The sequence below is a fragment of the Falco rusticolus genome, chromosome 6 (assembly GCF_015220075.1).
Source record: "Falco rusticolus isolate bFalRus1 chromosome 6, bFalRus1.pri, whole genome shotgun sequence".
Taxonomy (NCBI): domain Eukaryota; kingdom Metazoa; phylum Chordata; class Aves; order Falconiformes; family Falconidae; genus Falco; species Falco rusticolus.
In genome coordinates this window covers 66,392,719-66,416,641 of record NC_051192.1, presented here as the reverse complement: position 1 = coordinate 66,416,641, position 23,923 = coordinate 66,392,719, and the positions used below count along the sequence as shown (strand labels likewise).

Here is a 23,923-nt window from a genome sequence, read left to right as displayed (position 1 = left end):
ACATTCAGTTGTGGACTTATTTTTCCTTGATTTCCTTCTGGTAGCTTTTTTATATATATATATACTTTTACATTGCAAGTTCTTCCAAAACACCTTCATTTTAGAGAAATTATTTAACTCGATGTAATGACTCTCCATGTCTTAAATCCATTCTTAAATTTTAATATTTAAACCTTGCCTTTTGCAAAAGGAATCCTTAATTATGAAAGTTTTATTTTACTCAACTTGCATGTTGACTGTAGAACAGTGTTCTTTGTTTCATGCTCTTTAATGATAAATACACATACAAGTCTATCTCCAAAGTGCTATACAGTTATCACAACACTCCTGGAAAGACCATAATCTTATATGTCAGGAAACTGAAGCAAAGAGATCAAGAAGTTAAACCCAAGGCCACAGAAGGAGCAAATGTCAGAGGAGGAATTTGAATTCCTGCCAGATAGGCCTGTGCTGAGACCACTAGAACAGCAAGCCAACAGCTACATACATACACAAGTCTAAGCAACTCTTCAAGTCAAGTACTTTGGGATGTGTAAAAGTATTAGGTAAGTGAATAGGTAATGTAAATGAAATATAAATTGCATAAATATAAAAATATTCAAGGACTGCAAAAAATGTAGATGATTAATTTAGACCATAATGGCTTTTTAAAGACATTAAACTAGAGGAATGTTAGCTACTCCACATTGTCAGAGCTCCACCAAAGTCAATGAAAGTATTCTAATTTAGAGCAGCTGAGGATCCAGACACTTACATCCTACAGTGTCAAGCAAATCCTTCTCTGTATTCAAGTCTATGCTATAAAGTTATAGCATGTATCAGATCCTTAAGAGCCTTTATGGTCTAATGAGTCAGAAAAGATGCTGTATACTATTCTTAATGGTTTCAAAACTTGCATAAAATTGTACTTGCACAATTTCCCATTGCTTTTAATGGAAGACATTTGCTAAACTTTCCACAACTTTATACAAAACACTGGACACACTTTTCTGTTAATTGGGAGAAATACTGCATAGTTTTATTCAAATTTGTAACCTTTCCTCACTCCTTGCCACAATGGGAGTACTGCCTGAGTGACAGTTGTCAGAGGACTCAAAAGGTTTTAAAATTCAAAACTTTCAGAAGAAAGCGTGTTTAGAAGACTTTAAATGGCAGTGAAAAAATGGTTAGTGGTCCTTTACCAGTTGTTTCAGTGATCTCTGAAAGCAGAACTCCTGAAGCCAGGAGATAGTTCTCACTGCAAACTTGTGTAGCCAAAAAGTTTCCACTTAACCATATCATACACCTCTGTGGGTATCTCTTCCAGGAGTATGTGGAAGATAATGTGTGAGTGGAGAACAAATGATATAAGCAATTGTCTTACTTAAAACTTCCTCTCCCAACAACTACTAGAATGTTTTCTATGCTTTTTTAAGGAAGGAAGGAATATTTTTTCCTTTCCCCTTTTATCAAAAAAGCATAGAACAATCCACTCCAGTTACTTGGTCCAAACTACCACAATATTTAATCCCTGGTTTGCATTTGGACCTATCATCAGTTCAGCCTGTGCTCCCAAGAGATAGGATGGTTCAAACAAGCTCTAGAATTTACTGAAATAGGACGTCCATACATTTGTTACTGTCAGAAACTGTACAGTCTTTTTGGAGACAGCAGATCTATATGCATAAATGCTTTCCCAGGCATGCACAGACTGGAAGGGCTGGACAACACTGGAGTTAAAAAGCTCTTCAAAAATTAGTATTGCTTCGCCATGTTTTCTGTGGTTTTCTTAGAGACATATAATCAAAGGGAAATGTATCTACAATAGGTCATATGCGAACAACATTTAGCACAACATCCACATGGCTATGCAGTTATACACTAACTAAAGTTGTCTTCCCCAAGTACCCGAAGTTACTACAGCACTCACTAGACCATGTATTTATGCTTAAAACAAACAAAACTTCATTAAAATGCATTGCAGAAGAGTGTTTGACATCAGTAATTCCCATGCTTTTCTAAAAGACTGGTCGTTACTTTTCCTTAAGGCTTGTAAAAAAGATCAAAACCTTTCTTGGACCAAGATGTTGTCTGCCTTCCTGAATGTCATGGGCAGATCTTAGAGTATTACTTTTTCAAAACAGGGATTTATAAAAAGGAGAAAAATGCTCACCATCTCAGTTGTAGAAAGGAAACCAAATATTTTTACAACAAATATTAGATGAACCCAGTCCCTGCTTCGCATCTCCCAAGAAATACCACATCCTCAACTTCCACTAAAGTCAATGGGAATCAGGGGTGTTCAATGAGTCTCAGGAGGTATTGAACACCTTACACAACACTGCCCTACATGTACAGATGTAGACACATTACAGAGGGGTGTGGTAATATAAACACACCATCACCATGATAATCCCGCAAATTAAAAGGCATTCTAAAGTTAACCTTTAGTCTGTTCTTTTTCCTTTTTTTTCTCTTTTTTTTTTTTTTTTTTTTCTTTTGTATTGAATTATGGTCAAGGCAGCACCTTAACTGTTTCCACAATGGAATGAAACCAGTGAAGTGGAATGCATATAAGAAAGAAATTGCTATTGATCTCAGCCCAGGCCACACCATGCCTTGCATAGCAAATGGTTTCCATTACCTTACTATCTTAAGATAATTAATGTCTAGTCACTGCCCCTATCTTATGTTATCGGTCATTCTGATACTGTTCAATTTCTATCAGGCAATTCTACATTTTAGATGGGAGAGGCTTCATCAATAACTGTCACTTGATGATAATTTTATAAGTCATGATGCCACCTACCCAATCCAATCTGTAAAATATGCACTTCATAGCCGATTGACTACCTGCTACATAAAACCCCACTTCCAATATAGTTTGCAATGTAATTATCTTCATTGTTTTTTAATTATTACTATAAAATACATTAAGATCTTGAGAAAAATCTTTGCCTCTTTCAACATGATCTCTTATTTTTTTCCCTGAAAAGTTTTTTAAATTTAGCCAAATGATATTCGCTGAAATATTGTACATATTTCTAACACTGCAGAAGAACTCTTTTATTTTATAATCGCAACATGATGCTATTTTACAATCATGTCATACTACTACAATTTAAATAAAGTTCCCATTATGTGGAATCAATAACTTCATTTCAGAAATCTATGCAAAACTTAACACGTTAGCTCACACCTTCTCATGACATAACATACGGTATATAGAAATATTACCTTTACCATAATATGGCTTTTTGACATGGCCGTCACTGGGTTTAGGCTTCCTGTCATCTCCAGAAAGGTGTCTTGGAGACTGTTCCTCAAATGATCTCATATTATCCCTCCTTCCAGCTTCCACTGCCATTTTTTCTCTCATGGCTTTTGCTCTCTCAGTTTCCAAAGCAATTGCTTTCTCAAGCAGGGTTAAGTTACCTTTTGTCATATCAAACACTTCTTCAGACCTATCTGAAGTAATAGAGGTGGTATCATCGTCTCTTTCGTGACAACCATCCTCCTTTGCACAGCTAGAAAAAGTCCTAGATCTGGGGCTCAACTGTTCTTCAAGTCTCATTAGGTTCATCATATCAGAGTAATTCCGGTCTGGTGTTCTTCCTTGGAAGTCATCTTCTTGCCTGACATGCTGACGAGTGTTCATGTTTTGCTGTTGATTTCTTTCCTGTGGGTTTGTCTCACTGAGTTTCCTAGCCAGATCAAAACACTGGTTCCTTAAGCACTCCAAACTGCTGAGACACACCTCTTCATCACTCTCCTCCACCATTTTTTCTGTAAGTCCATTGTTCACGGGCTTCCCTAGCATTACAAAGTTCATATTCCTATTATCTTGCTGTGAAGTATTGTCTGCATAATTTCTGTCATTAATGTTTTCTGAAAGCACTACACCATGTCCTTGTGCTAATAATTTAAGGGAGTCCACTGTTTCCCTAACAACATCACTGTCTAAATCTAAACTCAGCTCACTTTTCCGACCAATATTTTCATTTTTGTCACTATCATCTTCCAGACTATTAGATGTATTGCTGTTCATTTCTGATTCTGTCCTGGCTCTGTATGCTGCATCCTCTGCAATTTTGCCAAGATTTAACAATGACTTGGCCACCAGTTCATCGTAATTATCATACTCATCATTATTGTTATCGTCTTTTTCTGTGTCTTGCATTATTCGAGTATTGTGACAATTCATTTGATGGTCTTCTGCATAAAAAACAGAAACAAAGAAAGAAACAAAGAAAGAAAGAAAAAGGAAAAGAAAAGAAAAAAGTGGCTACAATTGGAACTGTTGTTGCAATCGCAAGGACAGAAAACAAACTGCATGTCAAATACTGTTAATTATACAGCGATTCTATAACACTAAGGCCCATGTGAAGTTAATTTCTCTACAGCCTATAAGGCTATTTTTGTTTATTTGCCATTCACATGAATTTCTTTCACAGAACCGATAAGAAAAAAGGCAATCAAAATGCTAATTACTACTACTGCTAAATATTATGGCATAAATACTTTTCTCCTTCCGCTTCTGTATTTACAGTTTTTTGGGGTTTATTACAATCATATTACTAATATGACATTATTGCCTATGTTTCCAACTTTTCTTACTACTTTATTTCCTGGAAATATGGTAGATGGCAAAGGAATTAGTACTACTGGATTTATTCTCTTACTGATGAATGCTATTCACCAAAAGAGAAAAAATATGCACCAAGCAGGAAAATACCACTGTTTTAACACCATGCACACCATTAACGCTAGATAACCAGTAACTATTCACAAAGTTCAAAATGGCATTTTACTTGGTGGATCCATCAGTAGAAATCAAAATCTCTCAGTTTTAACTATGAAACTGTGGAGAAGTCAGAATTTTAAGAGTTGTTACAAGAAAGGAAGATAGAAGCAATTATGCATAATATAATTGTAAGTAAATACGCTAGCCCAAATTTATGGTCATACACGTATGATAGGGCTGTTATTTACTGTCCTGTGTATTGTAACATAATGGTGCAGATTTACCACATTTTATTTAGCTTTGCTTTAGTAACTATTGAATAATAGAGGGACAACTTAGTAAGATGGAGCCAATGTGAGGCCCTGAAGGTAAGATTCATCTCACCTAACTTTAGACATCAGCAAGGCAGGCATCTATATCTGAGCTAGTTATTTGATGTTCCCGTCCTTAGTCAGTAAGAGAAGCAGACACTTTAAGGACACAGTCCACCCGATCTGGTTAAAGTATCTTCTTGAGAGTACAATTAATAACTGCTAGAAGTGCCTGTTTCTCTTCATTGACAACAAAGGGAGACAGACCAGATGCCTACCTTAAAGATATCCGTATTTGGTCAGATGAATATAATCCAGGGAACATTTTCTGGCATCTCATGTTCACTCAGAAGTTATGTCATTCTTAGACCCATTCTTAAAACACATATACATTCATCAGTATTTACTAATGAATATCTCGTAAATGATATTTTGATAATCAGCTACTCAAGCAGTATTTAAATGCTTTGCATCACAACTGGAAAAGAAAATTCCTAAATCTGTCATTACATTGACATGCTAGGCCAGTTTTTCAGCTGGTGCAAATTGAAAGAAACCAGTAGAGCTAGGACAATTAACACCTGCTCAAGAGCTAGTCTATCAACTCTGATAGCATCATTTCAGCTTAGATGTATTTTCAACACTGGTACACCTAAACACGTAGCATTTTTTAAAGTGTGACTTTCATGTTTTGGGTTAAACAAACAAAGTGGGAAATTTCAGGTAGTAGGTGGCTTGTATACTAACATTTCAATGATAGGAAATAATTTTTTATAAAAGTAATTTTTATGTCAGTGGACAAGATAATAAATCAGAGTTTTAAATACAAAGCTCAACAGCACAATAATTAATATTTCAGCCACAAGATAGCATTCCTTCTACACAGTGGTTAGGGATCCTGGGATGATAGTAGGCTGTAGTTAAGCACCATAACTGGTAGATGACCAGGCTACATCTATGGAAAAAAATGCTCTCAAGGTAAAATATTATATAATATATATTATCTACTTAACTACAGAGGGAAGATAAATGATAGGGAAGGCTTTACGGTATTTTTACATGACAAGATTTTTCCATGTCAGTAGTGGGTTACCTATTTATCATCAAAGGTGGCTTTATTTTAGTTGTTGTTGTTCTTAAGATAATCATAATCACATTTACCTTTCAGCCCGTCAAAAATTAAGTATATCACAGTATCAGGTTTTTCAGGGTAAAAGTAAGGGATGCCACTTAGACTTCCTATTTGAAATATTTCCATCTTGAATGACAGCATAGAAGTAGATAGTTAAGGATTACTGGATAATTAGCTTGTGCTATTTGAAAAGCAAATGTTTTAATACACTAATAATAATTTTCTAAAGTTAAATGTACAAACAATCCCACATTAATTTAAATATCAAGGATAAAACCTGATGCCAAGAAGATTCAGCAGAAACTGATGCTTTTTTGGGGTGCTTCTTGTAACTTGTCTGATGGGCAGTCAGATGTAGCAGAAGGAACACCAAAGTAATTAAAGAAGCAGTGAGCTGTAGCTCCAAAATTGCCAGTGCCTTCAAATTTAGCATGAGGTATCTACAAACACTGGTGAAATCAGTCCAGATCTAGCTCTATAACAGGATACTGAGATAAAGAGTAGGAAAAAACATATTTTCTCAAGCCATCCAGCGATCTGCTCAGGTACACAGTGACTATTCTAGTCCAACTTCTGAAATGTGAAAAGTTTCAGGGTTTGATTTTTAAAAAAAGAGGGTTTGTGTTTCTTTTTACATGAATGAGAGTCATGTAAATGATCACCAATGGGAGGATTATGTTATGCTTTGCCTCCACAACAGTGAAAATATGAATCACATACTGTATGAGTGAAGACATGTAAATTCCCTTTGAGTAGGTGAAGTTGAGTGAAAGCTGTAACTATAATATTTTTTATTCTGTTTGTTTGGTAATAAGCTTTTCAGTTCTTCTGTCCATTCAGTCCTAAAAAGAAGAAGAAAAAAAGGTGGTGGAGGAGAAGAAAGTGTAAAGCGTGAATCACGGATGAAAGAGGCAGGAACACAAAAAAATATTTTAACTAAGTTTCATTCCTCCTCTTTTAATTTTTGGCCTTTTCTTGCATCTACTTTATTTAACAACTATTTTACTCACGTTTCTCTCCTCCATGAAGCTAGTTAATTTTAATGAAAAGGATATTTATGTATACTATGTCATCTCCTCAAAAACATTTGGACAACAGCAACTGTTGGATGCTGAGCCTGCTCTAGGAAGCACCTGTCACCTGTTTATTAAACTGAAATTTTAATTACTGAATTAGTTTGTATATTAGTTAAGGGTCTTCTGGAAAGTGTGTTAGCCTAGCAGCTCTACATGAATCTATGTGCCTTCTCTTTGATTCAGCTCTGTAAAATCTAAACTTGCTTTCATTTCACATTTCTACAGTTCCTAATTTAACCTTTAATTCAGTAACTACCTTTATACTGTGATGTTTAATGGCTGTTTGTTAAATGACTGCAAAACATATAGGACTGAAATACCTACCCTACCACTTACATAAATTTTGTAACCATTAACCAAAATGGCAGTTTTTATTTGGTGAAGAGGCTGCGTTTCTCTCAAAAAGACACAAGTTAGCCAGTTTAGGTGAAGACTGATCAAAGTTATCATATATCCTCTTTCTGTTAGTTTTAGAGTTGCACGGATAAGGAACACGCAACACAGTTTAAAAAGAATATCAGATTATTTTAGCACTCATCTGCACAATACTGTGACAATTTTGGTATTCTTGAAGGAAAAAAAAATGATCTTTTTTAACTCCCAGCAGATATAACAAATGACAGGAGGGAAATTATAACCAAGAGTATGTGGAATAGCTATAAAGAGCTGAAAGCCTTTAGCCATCTCAACGGAAGTGCACTCTTGTATTGCACTAAAAAAAGTGAATAATTTGATTTCTTATTGCACCTTTCATCCAAGGATCTCAAAGCACTTTACAAACATTATTTTAAAAAGCCTCACAACACCCCTGTGAGGTAGGTATTTTAACCCCATTGTACAGATGGGAAATTGAGACACAAAGTTGAGTGACTCTTTCCATGTCATACCAGGAGTCACTGGAGAATAAGGACTACAGCCTCTACATCCTTGATTGCTTCCTCCCTTTGTTCCTATCACATCCATATTTAAACAATTTTTTGGCAGAAGAAACGGCTTGCTGTTTTTAGTGTAGGGAGTCATGCAAAACAGCACCTTTTTGAAAAGGAAAATATACAGCATTTAGTTTGAGAGATTCTGCAGAGAGAGGCAATGATACTTCAGTAATAGCAGCTACATTCCTGCCAAAGACTTCAGAAACGAGACTTTCCAAATCTGTGGTCTGTGTATCAAATTACTCACTTTCTCCCAAGCACGGGAAAACATGATGGCTAACAAGCTGAACCTCTATATGGTCATACAGGCTTCTTGCCCTGATGGATGGTTTCATTATCCAGGCAGCACTGCCCATTTTAAAAGACTTCACTGCTCTGGTTACTGCCACTTGCCAATTCCTAAGTGCTCAGCATGTGATACTACTGCATCACCATTTTTCTCCCTCTAAGCTGTTAGATTAGGTGCATGCATACATCTCCACATTACAATCTATGATATCTGGCCTATGGGAAATATTTAGCAAGACAATGTTGGCACAAATAAATCCCAAATCTTAGAAAGTTACAGCATCACATGGGGCAGGGGGTTGTTTTGTACATTGCCTTCTCCTCTGCGAAAATCTTACGCGTAAGGACACTGAAGAGGTAGAAAACTTAGCAAGCTCTCAACAACTTGTCCACTGCACACTGAAGAAATAGAGTACACATATAACTCTCCAAGGGCCTAAGCAAGGTCTCTAAAAGTCTGAACACTACTATTGACTTGGGATTCGGATCAGAGTCCAAGCCTTTGAATATGCCTATTTGAGGGACGCACTGAATACTGAAGCTGACCATGTGAAATTTTTTCTTCATCTCTGCAAGTCGCTGAAGTTTTTACAGTAAGTACTTTAGATAAAAACTTAAGCAATTTATTTTACAATAACTGATTCCTTTATGGACCTTATATTACCTAATGAAAGTCAAAAGAAAAAGATAACTATTCACTTACTTACTTGATGCGCTCTAATTATACCATTATATCTATTTTTTTCCACTCCTCCCCCTCAGCTTGTTACACCTGCTTATAATACTTATAATACTAGGATTTATTGTTTAGAGTCTCCTACAATAATTATTGCATTCATCTAAAAACCAACGCTCAAAGTAAAATAAATGAAGAGTAGAAGTCATTAAGCATGGCAAAGGCGGCCTGAGCTAAAGAACACATCACGCCGCAGTAGGATTCAGTATTATAAAGGAGGAGTGAGGATCACAGAGCAAGCCCATATAGACTTTTAAATATTGTACATAATTTGCTGGCTTACTGAGTCTTCCGTTTGTGGTCTTTTTCCCCCTGTTACATTTTGATCTTTTCCTTTTCTGTAAAGTCCACTTTTTATATGGTTTTACTCACTACAAAATTAAGTACTCCTTTTTCTTTCCTTTTTTTTTTTTTTTTTTTTTTTTTTTTTTTTTTTTTTAATTTAAGTGCCAAAAGGGATCCTCACAGGTCTGATTTTCTTTCCTGTTGTGGAGTGATTGCTGACATATAAAAGAATTCAAAGAATTCCTTGCTTTTTCTTCTTTTTGCTATTGAGATACATTTTAAATAGAAGCAAATTATTTTGGCATAGAAGCATTTTTGAAGATTTAATTTTCTGTACAAAACAGTATATTCTCATCTAAATGCACAGGTGTTTGTACATAATCAATGCCCTGAAATACTGGTTTTCCTTTGCTTATGCCATCCTTATGACCTGTTATTATGCCTCTGCCTATGTCAGACCTGCATGAATAACATTCTAATTACAAATATTCACAGAAGCTATTGGTAGAATATAGAGGTTCTTACTTAGGTTATTTTTATTAATATCATAGAATCAGGCAGGAGTTTAGATAAAGACAGAGAGCATCAGATAATCCAGGTGAATGGGGATGCAACATGTTTTTCAAAATGCAGTCATTTGTTACTCATCCAGGTATTTAGAAGATGTGTAGATGTGGCACTTAGGGACATGGTTTAGTGATGGACTTCGCAGTGCTAAGTCAATGATTGAACTTGATGATCTTAAAGGTCTTTTCCAACCTAATCCATTCTATGATTGTTTTCCCACTCTAAGTCCCTATGAGATACCTGTATCAGTACAGTTTTGGAAAAGGATCTGAAGATATCTGACAGCTCCACAGGCAAGATCATGACTGTGGTAATTTTGGTTTAAGTGACATACTGCAACAAAAATTATCTAGGTTCTGAAATGAGTTGATATGCTCCGTTTAAGATTTTGTTTTTTCACTGGAAGATGCTGCTTGCCTTTCTTTGATTTTAGAGCATCTCACACGCCATCTACATTGGACTGATGCCACAGAATCATGGAGTAGTTGATGCTGGAAGTGATCTCTGGAGACTATCTGGTCCAACCCTTGCTCAAAAAAAGGGCCAGCTTAGAGCAGATCCTCAGGCCCCTGTCCTGTCAGTCCAATTTTGAATATCCTCCAGGATGGAGACAGCACAGCACCTCTGGGAAATCTATTTCAGTGTTAGGCCACCCTCATGGTGAAAAATTCCTCCCTTACTTGTAAATTGAATTAATTTTGTTATAACTTGTGTCTGTTGCCTTTAATTCTGTGACTGCACACCTCCACTGTCTCTCTGCCCTCCATGTAAGTAGCTGAAAACAGCGTAAGATCTCCCCTTAGCCTCCTCTTCCTCGAGTGAACAAATATTTTTTTTAGTCTCTCCTTCTACATCACATGCTCCAGCTCTTTAACCATCTCTGTTGTTCACTACTGGTCTCCAGTATTTCAAGGATTTCTTGTACTGATTAGCCCAAAACCAGAGCTAGTGCTCCACATAAAATAGTGTACGTGCTGAATAAAGGGGAATAATAAATTCCCACAGCCTTCTGGTTGCAAACTACAGTCTTTTCATCCTTACAGCCAAACATTATTTCCAAAAAGTCAAAAGGCAATAAATATGCTAAGGATTTATTTATTTTTTCCACCACAGAGCTGAAAATACTTTTTGGTTACCTACAGGCATCCCTGTAAGTACATAAGGTCCCTGGCTAGTATGAAACCTGCTTGTTTGGTTGGAGGTATCTGCAATATTTGGTACGAAGGCATATGTTTAGGCTTGAGAAGAAACTTGCTGGGAATATATGTGATCAGAAGCGGATATGCTGGGTTTGCAAGGGCAGTACAATTTAGCCAGTCATTCCCATCTGGTCCGTGCTTCTTTGAGAATCAGGTTCAGGCAGCCCTTAACTGTTTTAACCTGACTTCTGTCTGGACAGATGATGAGGTGGCTTTAGCTGATGACTGGTATTAATTTCATCCTACTTTTTCACCCTAGGAAGTCTATATGAGGGAGGGGAGATATTCTGTCTCATAGCCTTATAACGATTAAGTGGAGTACGGCAGTTTCTTTCTTTCAGGTTTCCACAGCTCAGCAGGGCAGCAGGCAATGAGGAAGCCAAAGCTATTCTCCAGATACCAAGATACAGCAGGGAGACAGCAGGGGAGCAGAAGACCAGCTGCACTGATGGGAGAACACCCACTCAGACAGCTCTTGATATGGAGCTTCTCATGGGGCTACTCCAAAGGCTGCTTAGGAGACAGTGACCCCTACCTATACCCCTCTCCATGATCATCACTTTACAAAGGATGCAGCCTGAAGAACACATTTTCAGTTCATAAACTAACATTTTCTTTCTCACATACAAATCTCTGAGAAAGACAGGTTGCAAACTGTTACTATAGGGATACATAATCTCTTTTCACTGGTTTTGTTTCAGTTCAAATCTCTGACTCAATGCAGATAGCCATATTGAGCATGTCTCCATATGAACCACACATCCAGACTTCATTTATAAGCAACGGACAAATGCACGCATCCTGGGATGTGATTTATATCATCCTAAGCTAGGTATCTGAAGTAGATTGGCTGAATTATTCCCTAAAAGTGATTATTCCTCTTGTTCGGTTATTAATTAAATTGATGGGATGGATCCTATCCCAATTGCTTTTACTCAAAACTTTCTTTCTACTCAAAAATGGCTCCTTGCTGAACTTCAACAATAGCTTTAGTACAACACAGTAGGAATTGCAGGGAGGAAGGAATGAAGGAGCTACCCAAAAGGAGCTATCTTTAGGTTGTGGACAGAAACAAAGTTATATAGGGAAAGGTGGTGTGGATAGGATAGTATGGATGCTTTCGATGGGATAGATTCTTGTGACTGCATGAGTTACATGGAGAGAGTTATGCCTTACTGGATGCGTTTGATCTCCATTATAAGTTTAATTACCTATTTTTAGTTGTGTTTGATTATCAAAGAAAGCCTGTTTGTGCTTTGATAATAATCTGACCTGACCAGCAGAGGGGACAGAGGCACACATCACTAATGTGCTAGAGGATGACAGAACTGCTAAATATAGTATTGTTGAAATTTCTTCTTCCTGTCCCTCTTTCTATCCCCTCAATGAGTTCAGTGCCAAGGGATCTGGAAGGACAAAGACTTCTATGTGCATGAGTGCCAGACTTCATCTGAAATATAAAGCTTTTTGCTGGGGATCTGTTCCTTTTTTCCTTATCCTCTCATCCAGCTTCTTTATCTACATTTCCCTCACTCCCCGTATTTTTGTGACAGGGAAGGCTGAGTAATAATCCATAGAATAAGGAGAAAGTAAATACAAAGGGTGCTTTTCCTCTTTGGTTATAGCCATTCTAGTATAAACTAATTAGGGACAGAACACCAGAAGAGACACAAAACAAGGCAGGAGAGGAGTCTGTAAGCTGGGATCAATGGAATGCACGCTGTTAATCATAGCTTCAGAAGGAACGAGTAAGGCAAATAGGAACATATTCTTTTAACCATGCTACTCCAGTCAGTCAACAACACATAAACAGTGGACCTCGAAGAAACAGAAAATGGTGACTCAAAGGTGCGGCTAAGTCTTAGCTAGCTACAAAGATTTTTTATTATCCTCTGGGGTTTTGCCATCTATGTTACATGTACAGATGTCCTATGCAATTGGAAATGTCTAAGAAGGATGTTAGAGTACAGCGACCTGTCAAATGCAGGAAATGTATGCTATGGTAACAGATCAAAATCACCTTTTTGTCACTACAGCAGCTGCAAAGGTATTTCCAGTTAGGCTGTTCCAACTGCCTGTCCACCTAAGGAACGGGCAGTGCCACCTTTTCAGAAATCATCAGCTCCTCCTTTCTGTGAGGGATTTCCCACTGCTGTTCAGATCTGCACTGGGCTATCTGTCCTGATGACTAAAGCTTGTACCTCATAAAAGGAAAACTTCTGCTGGACAAATGTAACAACCTACACATTTATATGTATTTCTATATATTTTCCAACTAAAGACAAACCTGCCAGCTATGCTTGCAGTGGCTTTGTAGGCAGCCTCACAGTGCCTAAATTGACTAAAGCAGCAGTCTCAGTGCATGACTTCTCTGCTGAAACTCTTACTCCAAATAGTCTCAGAAAACCAACAAAGTGGATCACTCAAACAAATCACCAAAGTAATCAGCTTTCCAAAATATATACGCACTCACACACACATAGACAGAAACAATACTATACTGGACAATACTAAAACCTGAGTCTGAGTCCGGTCTCAGGATGCTGCAGCTCAGAATTTGTTTTTCTGGAGTTCACTGGTGAAAGTAATGTACATGAGAAAAAGTTGAAACCTCTACTTTTGCCTAAATTTTTGGGTGGTTTTTTTTCTTTTTCTTCAAGTATTCATTACATGAATCACCCTAACATATTGTTCACTTTCAATTGCACTGTGTATGACTATTTTGGGGCTTTATTCTCATTAACATAAATTTCTGCACACTGAAGTATCTGAGCTACTTAAAAGCCAGTGGAATTGACCTATCCAACATGAATTTTTCCCCACTATTCCTTTGTATCTGGTGCTGTATTATGTTTGATGATTTTTCAGAATTAATTTATTATATGGATCTGCATCAGATCGATTCCTAAAAGTCAGATAAACTGTGTACATTACTTTTACACTGCCTACCTTCTCAGTGATGTGCAATTTGTGGATTTCAAGCAAAACACATTTGCCAAAAGACAGTTATTTTTTTCTTTCATGAATACATTGCTATTACTTTTAGTTATGCATTTCTAAATAGTAATTTTGGCGCACTGCTGTTTGTATCTTCTCCACAGATCCGGTCAAATCTAATAATCCTGGTTTTCCATATTACGAAAAGTCTCAGAGAGTCTACACTTACTGGCTGGGTTTGCAGAAGTGCTCTACATCTCTCTAGTTCTGATTCTACTAATGGCAATGATACAAAATTCCATCAGTATGGTATAAAGACACAGTAAGTTACATCACATCATAAACTGCAGGAAAATGCTCACATATTAGGGAAAGGAAAATATAACAACAGAAAAGAACTGTACTGTGCTGCACTGCCTGTGGGTGTAGATATTTTGTCTAGCCTCGACCCTGATCAGCTATACTGTAAAATTACCTTTCTTTCTTACAATCTTTTTATTGTTATTTTAAAGATTGTGCATAATGCAGATTCTAGACTGCAGCTTTCATGTCTTTGTCATTTCCTGCTGTCCAGAAAAAATCCTAAAAGCATATTTCACTTCCTCTCTGCAGTACTCCCATGCTGACCTCCCAGTAATTTATGCCTTTCTGCATTCTTTTTTTTTCCCAAAAAAAGTTCTGTACTCCCTTTTACACTTGGAACTTATTGTTTCCATTTCTGTGTCAGAAGACCCTCAAACTGTTGAATCAAATTTGTTCTTAAACTCATCTTTAATGAACATTTCAATGTGAATCACTTAAAAAAGATCTTATGAATAGCAGCAGCAATTTCAACATCACTCAGATTGGACTTCCCGGGTGGCATGTTGTATAGAAAGGAATAGTCATATTTCTATTTTCTTTGGTGATACAACTACACCTATGCTTTTCTGTGGCTTAAACCTGGGATGTGTACCACAACAGCTCCAGATTTAAGAAGCTCTCCGCCTATCTGCCATTTGAACCTTGAAGGATTCTAGACATCGGGTGTTTTCACACATAAATTCCCAGACAGACCCAACCCCATAGGTATGCTCTCATGCACACCTGAAAGACAAAGGCTTCCCATAAAATGTTTCTTTGACTGCCTTGCTTTGATTTGTAACCAAGGGAAGAACTGCCTGCTTTCTCTTCATTTCCCCTGCTCACCCCCTCTTGCCCATCTCCCAGGTAAAATACATTGTTTAGCAGGTTGCTTGCTAAAGAATTGGAAGACTAAGAGCAAAGCTCTCCCACTTTGAGTGGATTCAATACCACATTTCCCAAAAAGGTCTGCTAGTCACCACAATAAAAGCTAGACTGGATGCAAGCTCCAGCAGGAAGCAGAAAACACAAGGGTAGTGTAAGACATGCTTTTTTTAATGCTATTTGCGTCATACAAAAATATATTGTCTTTGTTGTACATCTTAGGCAAGAGCATTTGCCTAAAAAGAGAGAAGTGTCGTGTCTGATACCTGCTGTCAGGACTGATTTTGTAACCTAGTATTAAGCAGTCAATTCATAATTTGCCCTTGGAGCAAAGACAGGAACCCAGCATGTCCTGCTGTCCCAGAAGAATGACCACCTTTGGTCTACTGCAGTTCTTGATTATTTTTTTTCTGGGGTGTGATAGAGCTTCGGCAGAATGCATAAGAGCATTGCTTATGCAAAGGAGGCTCCAGTCCAGCCTCTAACTTTCTGCATTGGGAAAGAAGGAAAGGTGGCATTGAACTCCTGTATCACGTCTCAACTCAGATACCCAAGTTACAGCTATGGGCAGAATTTCCAATTCATTCCATTTTGAAACATTTAACTCACTACACTAAATGTAGGAGGATCCTCAGCTCCCAAGAAAGGATTCCAGTTTCTATTCACTTAAAAGTTGCCCTTTCTGGCTGTATTTTCAGAGGACATCAACACACTGCTCTTATTAGATAAACCCCAATATAAAAGTTAGTATACTTTTTATAAATCCATCTCCAGCCTTATTCCTAACAGTCTGATAATAATAATCTGTCATTCTGTATTTCCACTGTAACTTTTAAAAATATATTTTGTGCTTAATGATCTAAGGGAAAAGTTTTTTTCAACATATTGCAATAGAAATACAAAAAAAATTTAATGTTATATTGGATGCAAGCCTTGAAAGTTGAATGACAATTTTAGTTATTGTAGATGATAAAAAAACTTCTGTAAAAACCTGAGTCCAGTGCTTTAAAGAGTGTCTGAGAAACTGTTTAGCAGATGCATCTTGTTTAAATAGAAATTCTATGATAAGTTGAGGCAGCTGGTGAAACAATAGATTTGATACAACACAAACCAGAAGAAAAGTAGTTGCATAGCATGCCTTAAAAGTGTATATGACACATAAGGAATCTCACCACAATATGCTTTGGAAAATGTAAAGACATAACCCTAGCCTGACACGCACCTGGTCAGCTTTGCAAACACTCCTGTGTTAGGTGACTGGAAGTATTCATGCCGCACAGACCTTTCCCTGGTTACCATCAGTACTCCATGTCTACAGAGTACAAGGAAGACAATGCCTGCTTGCTTTGTTTGTTTTTGTAATTGTAAATTCAGCTCTTTTGTGGTGTTCCTTTAGCATCACAGCAATACTATTACTTACTCTGCTATCAATTGCATAGCTGGCAAAATTAAACATTTGGGATGACAGAACTATCAGATTAAGGAGTTCACCTAATAAACCCCCATTAAGTCTTCAGCTGTCAATCCTGTTAACTGGCACAACTTTCTTTTAAAGAGCCACTGCAAATTTTTGCTAAAACAGTAATATTTACTGCACAGAGCATGTAACTGCCATGGATTCCTTGGAAAAAAAACACACCCACATTTAAAAAAACAAGTGTGGTGCTATGAATACTTGACATGTTTAATGTTAGTGACTGACTATTTTCAGTACTTTCTGCATGAAGCCTTCCTGTGCCAAATAATTCTGAGCATTTCAACAACAGTGACCAAAATCAGCTTCAGTCTGTAACCACATCAGTGGCCTTTCCTAATTACTATTTAACATCCTTTACCAAACTCCTTTAGGTGGTTTCTTTCATAGCATTAGTCTTCTTTGTCTTCTGCTAAATGACTTGGCTTTCCTTGCTGTCCAGCTCGCTAATTGTAGCTCCCACAGTCTGCTCTCAAAAAATATCTGTAAAATATATTAATTCACAGAAGGGAAAGTATCCCTTATGGTATAAGAGGGCTACATCATATGTGATACAGGTCACAAAAGAACAAAACTGAATTGTTCTGAGACATGCAAAATGAGGAAGAAATGCTTCCATAATAAAAAGTATTCAGGATTACATATATATGTTCATTATAAATCAATGCTTTTGTTTCAAAAGAATGTTGTTGTTTATATATTCCAGTTAAACTAAATTTCTGTGACGAGGCATTGGGCAGGACTGCAAATCTGATTCATGAGAACAGATAAGGATCAGAAGAAATGATCAATCCAGTCTGGAATTTTATTTCATTTTATTATCTCCTGGAGGAACTGTAATGGTGGAAAATTAACCCCTAGAGCTACCAAATAAGGTTCTCTGCTTTTCAGGGTGAAAAGCTGCTATTTGTGTTCATTCTTTTAGGCCAAATACTGTAAGCCTGGTGGGAAATGTGAATGAATAGGGTGATCAAAATTCGTCCTTAGAGCTGCACTCTAAACAAGAGGAAAAATAGGAACCTCTAACACTGACTAAGCAAAACTTATTTTTAAGAATTGTTACATCTGTAGTGTCAAGAAGGATTCGTACAGAGTCTGTGGTCACTGTGTAAGCTGCAGTACAGCATGGACAATGCAATCTTTGAAGTAGCACTGTGAAAAGCAAAGGAATTCAAAGAAAGAACATGAAGAGTCTGGTTTTGTACAACCTGTGAATATGTTTCCAAAAGCACCATAGCCCAGATATGAGACTTTCTACAACAACATCAGGTCGTTATGTTTGCAAACATGGATGCAAAGAGTTGCTGTATAATTGACTTCACTACTGTTTTTTTAAAGCACTATAACACATAAGCAACCAGCTTCTTGGCACAGTTGTGCCAAAACCAGGAGATCATTGCTAAAAAACGGTTTACAGTCTGACTGAGAATAAGGATACAGTTCTAAGGCTACAGCACTTGTGCTCTGAATCTCTTCTCCAATCCGTTTTATACCAGAAGGAATTAATTTTACTATATGATCTTGCCAGACAACAAATGAAAGAGGCAAAATCAAGGATCCACTCAGCATTTATCTTCAGACAGAAGGATGCAATAGAAAATACAGAAAAGGCAACCTCTACACAGCCTCTTCTTGAGGACTGCAATTTGCGAGAATCCAAAGCAGCACTGCTAAGACATATGGCTCCTTCCCCGACCTCCTGTTGCGGCAAGGGCAGAGAAAGGTTTGGTCACACATAAGCCCTGAAACAATTTGACATTACAAGGGGCCCAACAGCTCATGTTCAGCTAACACTGAAGGAAAGTGTTAGTGAATTAAAAATACAAGCAAGCAACCCCATGCCATGTAAACTAGATTCAGAATGAAGCAGCATTAAAAGCAGATGTGGTGTTGAATGTGTTCTGTGATGCTTTTACTAAGGCCTTTAGTTCAGACCCTGAACTCCTTTAAGCAACCCAATGTCCTCCTTAGAATTTCTGCTTACGTCAACAAAAGTTGTGTATGGCAGAGATCTATAATCTGTTTCATCAAAGGTGAGTCATTTCTGTACACTGCATAAAGTTATAATTGAATCATTTGCTCTTGAACAATCAGATATTTCACGTTATCATGTAATGTCTTTTATAACAGGAGCTACATTTGCAAGCCTCTACATCAGAAGGATACTTATGTACATTCCTAAATTTAAACATGGACGTTAAAATGAAGAGAGCTACTAACTGCTTAAAGATTAAACACGTTAAGTTTCTAGACACAGCCTGGTAAGTTTACTGAGCTTCTGGGTTGAACATTCATGTAGAAGGAAGTCTTAAAACAGTTCTTCAAGGGGAGGAAAAGTTAGGTATGACATATGCAACACCATCTCATGTAAATGTAACTCCAATGACATAAAGTTATTCTTGATTTGTCCTGATGTAAACAAGCTCAGTATCAGGCCCAATCTCACTTCAGATAATTAAAAAAATAATGTTTAAATAATGCTTTTAACAAATTACACTGTCTATGAGCAGCAAACAGTAAACACCTCGGAGCACGGAACACAGCAGCAAGCGGAAGTTTACTAAACTAACACCACTGTCATGTTTAAGCAATCCACCAACCAACCAACCACAAACAGGTAACAGCTGTAATAAATAGATCTGAACTTTTTCCACAAGAACTAGAGGTATCCAGAGGATATTTACTGGCTAGCTGTTTGCCCACCCTATTCCACAACCTTGAGGTTTCCACCTCTGAACTACCTGTTCCAAATCTTTTCATTGCATTATTTCCAACAAAAATTTTCAGATAAAATTATAGTCTGAATGCCTCTACATGAAATATAACCAGCTAAACAGCAGAACATGTTGTAATCCATGCTTGCATCTTTAATGCAGAAAAAAGGTATCAATAGAAGTTCCTATGCTGTGGTTTGACCCAACTACGCTTGAGCACTCTAGCTCACTAGTTACAACTAGACAGGAAAGGCAACTTTAACTTCTTATCCAGAGGAAACCAACGCAATGGCCAGGATAAATGTCTTCCAGCTGCAACTCTAGGGTGTGGGGTTTTCTCTTTTCTGTTCTTCATATTGTTATATAGGTGAGATATCCTAAGCAGGGGGGGTCTTCTTTTATGAAGGAGATGAAACAACGAGCAATAAGGTTTATTAGAAAAGGGTTAAGATCTGCTTCGCCTTGTGAAACATTCAAGTATTTATTTAGTCTTCTTTGGACCTGGAAAATATATTTCTTTCCATGTACATTGTCCTAAGCAGTGAAACTATGCTTTCTGGCCTCTTAAAACCATAATTTTCTCCTGCTAGGTGTTTTGCCTGAGAGGTACGTGTGAGACTAGCTCTCTGTTCTGATTAATACTGAATGTCTACTGTGTTCACCAAATAGATGACCAATTTTCCTGATAACAGTTCAAACAAATGATTATGATTAGTGGTCAGCAGACTAGACAGGCAACTTTGCTAATACAGATACGTTTGTCTTTATTTTACCAAGATGTAAAGCATCTTCAGTGGCAAGCACAGCTGGAAAGCTGGGTGCCACCAGAGTTTCCTCAGTACATGTGGTTCCTTCATGTTTAGATTGGTGTTTACATCTCCTCTCGCTCAGAGGACATAAGTGCTTCAGAATCAATCTGATGAAGGGATCAGGAAGATAGTGGAAGCACTAACAATCTTAATAGAGTTGATGATATGTGGATTTTGTATTATAAGGGCCTATGTGTCTGTCGAGCTCATGGAAGTGACAGAAAAAAAACCCCAAACATATTACCAGATTTTTAAAAACAATACTACAATTCAGGTAGATAATCTATCTCTATGTCCATCTGCTAGCTGTTATTTATTTTTAAAAACTGTATTATGTCTCCTTTGAATATACATTTCTGTCTATCTTTTACCACTACTTTTGCTGTATATTCCACCTGAAAAATTAGGTGCAGTACCATATACTGGTATATTGTGCATGCCAGCTACCTTCAGTTTAATAAAAAATGAGAGGGAGTGTCTAAAAGATTTATACATCCTAGTAATTCACCTCTTGGGAAACTGCAAGTTTCTGTAGCATCATCTGTTAAGTTGATTTGATTGATGTATTAAATTTCCTTAGGTCTAGAATAAGCCAGACTCCCCCTGCCCCTGGCAGATTATGAAATACCTGGAGTACAAACCATCTTGAATGTGATCATACGATATGGGCTAAATGGTGCCTTTGAACATCTGTTCTGGGAGCTACTCCAACAGAAATTTCTGTCTATAACAGAAAAGCTTTGGGAAAGTCTTTGGGACCCAATTACATGAAGTGAGCTCTTCTCAGAAGAAAGTACTTCTTGCCTGGCAGACCAAATGCAACCTTCAGATTTCAATGCAAAGATTCTTGGAAGTTGCTATCACAGAGAAGGGGCACTCCAAAGAAAACTTTTCTCCTACTCCTTCCCATTTGTATTGCAGTTTAGAAGTTAGTTTATCATAACACAGCTCACACATCTGCCCTTTCTTTCTGGGATATAAGGGAAATTGGAAAGATCCATCTTTCCTGTAGTGGTGGTACTGAACATAAGGGTTTCTCTCAAGTCTGTTCATAGATATATGGATAGATATCTGTTCTTGAAAGAGATCCAGTACATTTAATGTAAATTTAAAGAGGATATGCTGGCCACTGCTGGGGAATGTTAAGTATTAATTTTGGTTCAACTAATTGTGTACAGAAATAGGAGCACAGAATTTGAGACTCATCTAAAAACTTCGGGATTTTTTTTCTTTTTATTTTAAATTGGTGTTTTGAGATGTGTAAGAGTGTTTATTTAGGATACATCTGTATTTTCCAAGCCCTTTATTTTATCAATGACAAGGCTAGAAAGATGTGGTTTTCAAAAAGGCCAAGATGGTTTCAGTGAATGTCCAAGTATTTTCAGTAAGAATGGGATACCTACATTACCTGTATGTTATCTGTATCTTCTGAGAATCCCATCCAAAATTCACTTTCTTTTAACAAAAAGTATGGGCAATGAGATGCCAGTGAGGTACTTGAGTTTCTTAGGATTTACTCTTTTCTATCAGAAAACTGAATTTGGTCTAAGAAACAGTAAAATACCTTACCTTCCTCCTCTATCCCCTTCCCTTCCACTAAGTGCTGCCTCTCTAGCCCTATACTTGCTGATGGAATTCTTCTATCACCAATACTTTTTAACATTTTGTCCACCTAGTCTATAGTTATTTACAGAAATTATCTGAACTGTTATAATCTAAAGCACACGTGACAGGAACTTCTGTGAGAACTAGGCAGGCATCCTAGTCTCCAGTGGATAATTCTGCATTTTGCTTCTGGGGATAGGGACATTAAGACACGTTCAGACTTCCTGCTAAGGTGACTTAAAAGGTGGATGGTGCTTTACTACAATATCTACATTGTAGTGAGCAGCAAGTGACTGAGACAACTGAATTCAGAGCTGACAGACCTAATTCTCCCATACTGTTAATAGATAAAGGCAAGTGTCATATTTGGACCAAATAGTTTTAGACCCCTAACCTTAATTGCATTTTGTTTCCCTGGAAAATCAACAGTCCAAATTCCACCAGAGCTGCTTATGTTATGAGTGGAAGAAAGTGAACATCAGGTTGCCTATCAAAATCAACAGGAAACAAACAAAAAAAATCTGATTTATTGATTAGCTTCTAGGCCTCACCAGGAACAAACTGTTACCACTCTTCACTCCTTGGCATGCATAGACATAAGGGACTCCATGCTACCTTCCTCATTAATTGCTATTAACTCTTTTAAATCAGCTGTGCTCTAACTGGGGTTGTTGCATAGTGACCGCATGTTGATTCTCAAAAGATCATGAAATATTTTCCTTATAAAATTCTATTATTGCTTTTTTTGTTTTACGAGGATTTTTTCTTAATTGCACTTGACATAGAACATTATATATTTCTTAGTGTATATATGTATTATTACTGGAATAGTATGGGATCCTAAGAAAAAGACCTTTGTAAGTTTTAATTCTATGCAATATGCAGAGCACTAAACAAGTACCTCTGTAAAATTTTTGCAGTTCTTAACCACAGCCTACTATATATGGAATGAAAGCAGTCAAAAAGCATTGTGAGCCTCTATAGATTGATTAGGATCACTAACTGCATGCATAACTGTGTTGGAATAAGTAAACCACTGTGTTCCATTATGACAGTAAAAGTAAACTGAGTATCAAGCCTGCTGGCTTGCCAGAAGCAATTTTCTTGAGTTCTTGAGTTTTGCTTAGGGTTTTTTGGGTTTTTTTCCCTTTCATCATTTTTGATAGTGTAGATTCAAAGTTTTTCATGTCAGCTGAAATCACAGCAGCAGTTGCACAACAACCTAAACACCAACAAACTCAGTCACCATTATCTCTTAAAGAAACTTCTAGACATCCTGCGCTTGCCCATCAGGATAGCAATAGCAGTTGCACATCAGCCTGATCTAACACAGCTTCTCTTCCAGGTTCTGAAACAGCAGAGTTCCAGAGTTCCCTGCAAAAGGAAATGGCTTCCCTGCTGCATCAAACTCATGTAACTTTTCAGATTGGCCATTTATGGTCTAACAATTTTGTTGGCAAATTTAAGCAATTGAGGAAATGCTACAGATTCAGATATCTGAGAAAATGCTTATAGCCACCCAGCTGGCCACCGACTTGCCCAAATGGAAAGAGTACTTCTGAAATCTTTCTATAAGATTTAGGATCTATAAGATCTGACCTTACAGAAGGCTGAAAGAAAAGTCATACAACTTTCATACCTGGTTCCTAAGAGGAATCCAACTGAGGAGTGCTGAAAGCTTTTCTTATATTTTTATTGGTTAGAAAGGTGAATCTACCCAACCAAAAACGTGTTCCCTGGAAATGGGAACAAAATACTTTTTAGATAGCTCATTAATTTTTGCATGATTCTTTCATTCACCCCAGTGCATTATGATGTCTATCATCAGCATATGGACTCTTGAGTAAATGGACACTCATTATGTATCTTGAAAATACTGGTTATATAGAGTCCAATATCCCCCAAAAA

The 23,923-nt window shown here is 37.2% G+C and overlaps 1 protein-coding gene across 11 annotated transcripts in view; it reads right to left on the bottom strand.

Moving 5' to 3' along the window:
- The window catches only part of MYT1L (myelin transcription factor 1 like), a 305,846-nt gene that overhangs the window by 80,277 nt on the left and 201,646 nt on the right, over positions 1-23,923 (bottom strand). For 7 of the 11 annotated variants that reach the window (XM_037392857.1, XM_037392856.1, XM_037392858.1 and 4 more), the window contains exon 7: positions 3,217-4,194. In XM_037392857.1, coding sequence (XP_037248754.1) covers positions 3,217-4,194 — 978 coding nt within the window. The remainder of the gene's footprint in view (positions 1-3,216; positions 4,195-23,923) is intronic. The other 4 variants (XM_037392859.1, XM_037392867.1, XM_037392862.1 and 1 more) reach the window with 1 other exon arrangement.